Below are 8,845 nucleotides of genomic sequence, written 5' to 3' on the forward strand. Positions count from 1 at the left end.
AAAAGAAGAATGAGGGCAATGAATGTACATATGTGCTTTATACAATTGATGTATGTATGGATTGTGATGAGTTGTATGAGCCCCCAATAAAATGACTTAAAAAAAAAAGAGTTGAAAATGAAAACGAGGGACAATGAATAGCTCTCCGCCTCTGACCCGGGCACCGAGGACTTCTAGGTTGGCAAACTGAGCTCCCCCTGAGTGACTCAAGAGCCACTGAGTCATACCTTCTATGGCAAACGGCTTCCCCACAGTCAGAAGCTTGCAGTCAGCATCTATTGACACTTCGTAGTCCAGAAGGGCTTTGTCCATGATGAAGGCGTCTAGTTTCTCCGGATCATTCCTATATTTAAGACCAAGAGAAGAAAAGGGAAAAGATTCATGAGTGGGCAGGAAGTGCTGAGGCTGACAGTGGCTTTTGTTTAGGGTACAGAGACTGGACGCTGAGGGCTGCACAGGCAAAGCTAGTGCCGACTCAGCCTTCCTGGCATGTCACTGGGCTGTTGAGTGCAAGCCAGGGGAAACAGTCGCTCTTTTTATTGGGGGGCTCTTACAAACCTTATAACAATCCATCATTCAGTGGCATTAAGCACACTTGTACATATGTTGCCATCAACATTTCCCAAACAATTTCTACTTAAGCCCTTGGTATCAGCTTCTCTTTTTACCCCCTCCCCTCTCCGAACCTCCCACTCTCCTAAAATCTTCATCAATTATATATAATTATTGTTCTTTTGTGTTTTACCCTTCCCATTGTCTCCCTTCACCCACCATTCTGTTATTCGCCGCCCTGGTGAGGGGCTATATATCCAACCTTTCTCCCCCTTCCCCCGCCCCACCACCCCCCCTCCCCCTACCCTCATGATATCGCTACTCCCACTACTGTTCCTGAGGGCTGTACCTGTCTGAATTCCATGACTCCCTATGCCAGGTTAAGGGTAAAGGATCTGCCTCTGTAAAGATTACTGTCAAGAAAACCTCAGCTCCGCTCCGCAGCACGTGGGATTGCCCTGAGTCCGAAACAACTTGACCGCAATCCATTGGGTTTTTTGCTCATTACTTGAAATCCCGAAAGAAAGCCCAAGTGACTCTAAAGTGGATGAGATATACAGACAAGTCTAATTTCTCTTACTGAGATGCCTTTGAGTAGGGATTTTACTCATTCTTTTACATACATTTCATCACTAACTCACCATAAAGATCATGCGGTGGGTACTACTGCATCGTGTGGCAGGTGTTTACTACTAGAAAAGGTGATACTCTCTTCACAGGTAAGACGATGGAGGCACAGAGAGTTCAAGTAACTTGACCCAGTTTGTATAACTAGTAAGTGCTGGAGTCAGGTGGTCTCGTCAATCAGTATGTGGAAATCCTTATTTAGCTTCATGATCATTGGCATATTCTTCAGAGGTTAGGCATTATTTAATCTTTAAGAGTAGCTATACAGGAAATTAAAAAAAAAAGATTGCTGTCTCTTTAAAGTCCCTATGTTAGTTTCTAACAAATGGAAGGGGGGAGCTTAGTAACCCCGATTTATTAATGAGCCAAAGTGCCCAAATGACCATGGAATTCCATCCTGAAGATTCTTCTCTTTTTAAAAAGTTATTCTTTTTATTACTTTGTTGTCAGTATCTCTCTGAATCCAAATATTTGAATAATTTAATGAGTATATGAGTGATAACATCCAAAAATTACTTGCTGTCACATTGTCTGTAGAACATACAAGAGGACTTCAAAATGTTCATGGAAAAATTTCATTATCTTAAAAAAAAAATCATTTCAGTGGGGGCTCGTATAACTCATCACAATCCATACATCCATCCATTGAAATTTAATAATCTTTCATTTCTATTTTCCACAGAGTTTTTGAAGCCTCCTTGTCTTATAGATGATGGGGTACATGAATAAATAAACAAACAAAAATAGGTGGCTGTAAATGCGGTTCATTGTAACTTTGTAAGTTAGGGACTTTTCCCAGCAGGCAGTTTAGGCAGGACTTAAGTAATGTACACATCCTTGGTCTTTACCAGTAAATGGGCAGTGGGCTGGTCCTTGGGCACAGTTCATGGAAGTCTCCCCTACTTTTGAACATGGGCACAGGGCTGGGCCCCAGGAAAGCTGAGTCTCACCATGGATGGGCTCCCACTTACCCAGAGGGCACGGGAGAAGATATTGAAGCCAGAACTGTCCAAGGAGGTGCAGTGACTCGTTTTAATCATCTTAAATCCTTTTGGGGAAGGCTTTACTACCTTCTTTCAAGGTTATACAAGTTATCCGGATAGATCTGCAAGGAGAAGAATTCTCCTCCCTTTCATGTGAGCTCAGCTATCCCTCTCTGTGAGCCGTGGATGAAGTTGCCGCACCAGAGAGGAGTGTTTCCAAACTCAGAGCCATGTTTATGGCTCGGCTCCAGCAAAAGTGACAGACATCCTGGACCCTGGAGGAGTCTTCATCTGGCGGGAAACACATTTCCACATGCATGCCTTTGGCTGGACTTCCCACGGACACATAGAAAATAGGTCAGCTTCCCTTTTTAGCTTCCAATGACCATGGCTTTCTCTTTCCACCCATGGAGGAAGTGAAACAGTTAATCCCAAATGCATCCGCTTTCTCATAGGTAACTTTAACCCGAACAAAAACACCTCCATGTTCCAGAGCAGTTTGTTTCCCACCGGGCTGGGGATCTGACTGGTTTGCGGGGGCCTGTTTCTCAGCAGCCCCACGGAAATCCTGGTAATGGAACACAAGCTGAGCTGTCAGGTGTTCTCCAATCACAGCCTTCCTGTCCCAGGAGCACACTGTGCCTGGGGAGCCACGGAGCAACCAGCTACCATTTTCTAATCCTCCACAAATATTGTGGTAGCAATATGAAAATTTAAAAAATTGAGATCCCATTCAGTTTTGAAGACTAGTGATTCCCGAGGTCCAATCCTTAAATAACTACTCATGTTTGGGGACTGCAAAGTGCGCTTTGCCAGGGCAAGTCCCAATGGCCAAGGGAGGTAAGAGAACACCAACTCACAGGCCCCTGTGTGGCTCTGAGTCACACTGGTCGGGAAGTGGCTGGGGTGACTCAGGGATAATAAGCAGCCCCTCGACTGGCTAAGTCACACTGTCGTTGGCTGGGCCTCCACTTGTCTCTCCCATTATAGACTCATACCCCGTCCCTCTTTGAGCATTTATTTAAAAATGCATATACCACAGATAATAGACATATGTTAACATACTAAACGAAATGAATATTTTCATAAGGACTGACCTACGGGACAATGCTCATCTGAAAATGGTAGAGACTGAGGGAATAGGAGGACGCCGCGAGGACTCTTGGTGGGGAAAGGAAGAGATGGACAGTGCGTATGAATAAAACATAGGAACCTGCCGTGTACAGAAGCTGTGCTCTGCGAAATAGGGAGATGACATGTTGGGGTGATAGACAGCCTGTGGCTGTTTAGAATCAGTGTAATGGCCAAGAGTGTGGGCCGGTGACCAGACCAAATGTGGGAAGGACGGTGAGAGGGAAATAAGAGGACAGACCTTCTGCCTATCTTCCATTTCTTCTTGATCAGTGAGCCATCTGAGCAGATGTTAAAATGCAAATTCCAGTGCAATAGCTTTCGGTGGAGCCTGAGAATCTGCATTTTTACCAAGCTCCCAGGTGCTCTTAATGGTACTGGAAAATGACTTCTCTTTTTGATCAGCAAGGAGCCAGCCTTGTGTTACGGTTCCTAGACTAGCCTGCTGAAGTAGTTAGAGTCCAGAGCCCTGGCTCTGCCACTTGCTCCCTGGGTTTCCCTGGATAAGTCACTGCCTGATGACCTCATCTTGTAATGAGTGCTTCTCTTTGAGGTCCAGCAAGGAGCGCTGGTGGTGTAGTGGTTACACACAGGGCTGTGATCTGCATGGTCGGCAGTTTGAAACCACTAGCAGCTCAGCGGGAGAAAGACTGGGCTTTCTACTCCCGTAAAGAGTTACAGTCTTGGAAACCTACAGGGGCCAATCGGAGTCAGCATGGACTAGATAGCAGTAAGTGTGAGAAGGCCAACTTTTGGCATGAAGCTGTCTTAGATGATGACTCTGGAGTAGGTGGTAACTCATCTCATCCTTTCACACTTCCAGCACAGTCCCGTTTGCCAGCCCTTGTTATCCATCTCGCTAGGAACCATTGCTAACTCTGACATTATCTCTTAGGCATAGATTTTTCTGGATGGGGAGAATACAGAGGAGAGGCTGGGAGACCAAGGTGCTCTAAACTCAGCATTAGGGAGGAGATTTCATCTTTTTAAGTTCTTGAAAAATTGAAAGTGCCATTTGATAGCACTTGAACATCATATATAACTTTGCAAATCCAGGAGTCCCAGGCTTCCTCTCTAGGATCTAGTTAAAAGTCCATAAAATTGTTTAAGGGGCCTATTACTGGAGCTCTTGAGAAACACAAACCCCGTATGTCCCATGCCATTAGTTATCTTTCGTTCTTCTTAAAACAGAATCTGTGGCAGCAGGTCCTGTTGTCCGTTGGCTAAATTACTGTGGCTGACCATGGATAAGCCAGTTTCCTGATGCCACACAATTCTAGGGATTGGTGGCTTGAATGTCTGCCATTGTCCTGATGCCGTCAGGCAGGAGATAGACGATTTCTCAGCACCATGCAGTGGTGCTTATCAAGAGCGATTCATTCCCTTCTCTCAGGCAGACTCCAGAAGCAGAGCTGCACATCCTCCTTTGCATTCAGCTGAACTGAATTACAGGCTCTGATAATCCACCATGGCAATGTGATTGCTCTTGATTGCTTCTCATAAATTCTGATGAGAAGTAGGATGCAGGCCTGGGAATCATTGCCTTCTATCCTATTTCCTTTCTACAGGAAATCTCTAAGATGGATTCTGTTTTCTTGTGGCAAGAAGACACATTCCACGGGCTTAGAATTTCGCTGTGAAAGAAGGATTGCTCGGGACACTTTATCCTCTGGCCCCATGCCCTGAGAGTTTGATCATTTTGGCACCATTGTTTTCCCAAGTGATGCCAAGCCAGCATTTGCTTCCCCCACCATCTGCTACACTAATGACCCCACCGGCACTTTGAGCAAAGCTACTGCCAACTTGGCCTGATGCAGGTAACTAGTAATCTAGGTCACATAATGCAGCACCCACTCTTCCACATGGCCTCCTGGCTCTCGCACAGTGTGAAATGTTAGTGAATATGCTGGATGTATTTAGCCATTCATTAAGAAACAAACAAACAAACAGCAAATACTGTATCAGTAGCCAAATGAGCTCTCTTTAATGAGAGGCTTTGTACCCAAGAGGTTGACACTCACTTTAGATACTCCACTCCATCCGGGGTGGCTGGTACATTGTACCTTCTCATATACTCATGCATCTCTGGGAAGCTTTGTCTCACATATTCTTCAGCACTGCTTTCCCGGACAGTTCCAAACCGGAAGCCTTGAGAGGGATGATGGAGCTATGAAGGAGAAAAACAGACGCCTTCAATAGAAATGACTCTTAGAATGGATACATTGAAACAAAATTCATTCCCAATCACTCTTTGGAATCTAATCCTAATTTAAATCGGAAAAACCCACAGGGTGTAAACGCATACATAGAGATGTGCAGGCACAGGGGCGTGGGCTCTTGCAGCCCAGCTTTCCCATCAGTAATTATTCTGTCTTCAGGAACAAAAATCACTTCGGAAACAACAGGGAAAGAACACACAAAGGAAAAAAGTAACCACTTTTACCTTGCCGGTCCAGAGAATATATATATGCTGTGACTTGTTCTGCAGATAAACTAAGGCAGGATTCCTCACACAGGATTCTGCAGAGCAGCAGGCTTCTGAGAGAGAGCCTCAAAGGAGGCATGAGGTGGGGCCAGGAGGAAGCCTCTGTGTTTCCTCCCCCAGCCTCACCTCCTGGGGCACCTTCACAATGCTCTGCTTTTAACATCAGAGCTCTACAGGAGCTGAGGAGCCTCAGGTGCTACCAGGAGTTAAGCACTAAACTATTACTCCAGAGGTTGATGGTTCCAGCACTAGTGTTGGGGGCAGGTTAGGGAATAATCACCTATCTGCTCCTCTAGATGAAGCTGCCAGCCAGAGAGAATCAGCCACGAGCTTGTAAGAAGTGGCTGTAAGGTATTACTATTACGGGAGGAGCTTGTGGGGATTAATTTTCATTATGAGAATGCGACTTGGACCTTTCTCCAACTCACAAATGTAGGCCTTCCTCCACTCAGACTTCTGGCCTGCCAGCCCTGTGTACCCGAGAAAGACGTCACTCTCCTGCTTCCCACACATTAGCTCCTTTGTGCTTACCAAGATACCTATGAAGCATTTCTGTGCTCTCCTTTTTATAGACGAAGAAACTAAAGATAAGAAAATCTGTGACTTGTTCAAGGTTACAGAGCTAGTATGGAATGTTGACTCTAGGATTTAGAGAAAAGATAAAGCTTTTGAGAAAAGATAAAGCTTTTGACCACTGCAGGACTCCGCTTCGGACACTATGCTGCACTGTCTGGCCATTATAGAATTTGTTGCTTTTCTGTACCACATAGTAAGCTAAGGGATCTAAACACTTGGAATCCTCACAGTAATCCTGTAAATAGATATTATTTTGGGAACAAGACAGTGAGATTCAGATAATCAAAGTAACAACCGAATTCTAATGGACAACAGGTAGCAAAAGGCTGCCGATGCGATTTTCCCTAACATCCTAGTGAGCTTTCTTCATGGGTGTCTCGCTACTGCCTATCGTGACACTCGGCCCTTGGCAGGGGCTCTCTCCACGTCTGTCAAGCTAATTCATTGTACCATGACCCTCCCATCCTCCCTCCGCTCTTCAACTCCTATTCATTCTTTGACTCTCAGTTGGATCCTCTCTTCCCCAGGGAAGCTTCCTCTAATTGGCTGCCTAGGCCAGATTCCCCTTTTGTCAACCTTCGGATTTATAACTCTTTATTTTGTAGAACTTAGTGTACTTGTGGCTCACATTGAATTGTGCAAACGTTTAATTAACATCTAGGTGGTCAGTTTCTTCATTGGACCAGAAGCTTCATGTAAGTGGGAATCCCATGTGTTTTAATTCACCATTGTGCTCCAAGTGCCTTCCATCGCACGGCTGTGCGTAAAAGGCTTGATGACCGATGCGTTGGTACTCTCTGAACCAAGAGGGAAATGAGAACTGTGTCATCCCATTGATCACCAGAGAGTGGAATAACAACTTTTAGATGGGTGAGTGAACTCTCCTTGAAGGTAAAGGACCATAATCTATAACCCCTTCCCAGGGGGACAAATAAGGGGAACGTGGGTGAGGGGCGATGGAGGATGATGTAAGATATGGAAATATAACTTCTCAAGGGTTTGTGAGGGAGGGTGCATGAGGGAGGGAGAAGAAATGGGGAGCCGATATCAGGGGCTCAAGTGGGAAGAGAATGCTTTTGAATATATGGATTGTGATAAGAGATGTAAGTATCAAAATATTTGGGGAAAAAAAGACCATAGCATCATGAATTAAGATACTCTCATTTTATAGCTGAAAAGAAGAAGCCCTTTCAGAAATCTGTCTCCCCCTCCCTACACTGTGACAATATTTTAGAGAGCCCTAGTGGCAGTGACACACTGGGCTGCTAACTGCCAGTTCAGTAGTTTGAGACCACTGGGTGCTCTGTGGGAGAAAGATGGGGCTTTCTACTCCTGTGAGAGTTAGTCTTGGAAAGCACAGGGGCAGTCCGACCTTGTCCTAGGGTCGCTAGGAGTCAGAATTGACTTGATGGCACTTGTTTGGTTTTTGCTTTGCCTGTTTCTAGGCAAACGCTGCCTTTCTGGACCTTAGCTTTTCTGTTTGCACATCAGTGCATCCCCCCTGCCCCAGGCCCTGGAGAGGGTGGGCCACCAGCAGAAGCCAGGACTGGCCCTGGCCTTTCCCCTTTCTACGCCTGCCTCCACCTCCCTGCTTCCTGCCTGCCCGTGGAGCTCGAATGCCTGCGGCAGAAATCAGTTTAAGCTTTCTTTCTTTTTTAAAAACAATTAATTTTAATAAATCATTTTATTGGGGGCTCTTAAAACAATCCACACATCAGTTGTATCAAGCACATTTGTACATATGTTACCATCATCACTTAAAAAAAATTTTTTTTCTACTTAAGCCCTTGGTATCAGTTCCTCTTTTTCCCCCTCCTTCCCCCCCCCTCCCCCTCTTATGAATCCTTGATAATTTATAAATTATTTTTACTTTCACATTTTACCTTGTCTGCCGTCTCCCTTCACCCATGTTTCTGCTGTTCGTCCCCCCAGGGGAGGAAGGTGAGGCTCGTATGTCAATCATTGCGATTAGTTCCTCCTTTCTCCTCCTTTCTCCCACCGTCCCCCTACCCTCATGTTATCACTACTCGCATTATTGATCCTGAGGGGTTTATCTGTCCTGGAGTCTGTGTGTCGAGAGCTCTTGTCTGTACCAGTGTTCAGGCTCTGGTCTAGTCAGATTTGTAAGCTAGAACTGAGGTCATTATAGTGTGTGTGTCTGGGGAGTATTAAAGAACTAGAGGACTATTAAACTGGCATTCCATGATGCTCACCTTCCCAATACGATTGCTGAAGACAAAGCAGGTGCATAAACAAATGTGGTGAAGAAGCTGATGGACCCGGCTATCAAAAGATACAGCGTCTAGAATCTTAAAGACTTGAAGGTAAACAAGCGGCCATGTAGCTCAGAAGCAACAAAGCCCACATGGAAGAAGCACACCAGCCTGTGTGATCACAAGGTGCCAAAGGGATCAGCTATCAGACATCAAAGAACAAAAAATCATATCATTGTGTGCTCACCTCCCTGATATGACCGCTGAAGACAAATGGG

At 45.3% G+C, this 8,845-nt stretch overlaps 1 protein-coding gene across 1 annotated transcript in view; it reads right to left on the reverse strand.

The window, feature by feature from the left end:
• Positions 1-8,845, reverse strand: part of GRIN3A (glutamate ionotropic receptor NMDA type subunit 3A) — a 209,187-nt gene that overhangs the window by 58,082 nt on the left and 142,260 nt on the right. Inside the window, exons 4-5 of the mRNA XM_004710974.3 lie at positions 5,315-5,460; positions 228-343 (exon numbers count right to left, since the gene is read on the reverse strand). Coding sequence (XP_004711031.1) covers positions 228-343; positions 5,315-5,460 — 262 coding nt within the window. The remainder of the gene's footprint in view (positions 1-227; positions 344-5,314; positions 5,461-8,845) is intronic.

This window comes from Echinops telfairi, unplaced genomic scaffold (genome assembly GCF_000313985.2).
Source record: "Echinops telfairi isolate 266 unplaced genomic scaffold, ASM31398v2 ScPeMD7_7410;HRSCAF=8448, whole genome shotgun sequence".
NCBI classification, from domain to species: domain Eukaryota; kingdom Metazoa; phylum Chordata; class Mammalia; order Afrosoricida; family Tenrecidae; genus Echinops; species Echinops telfairi.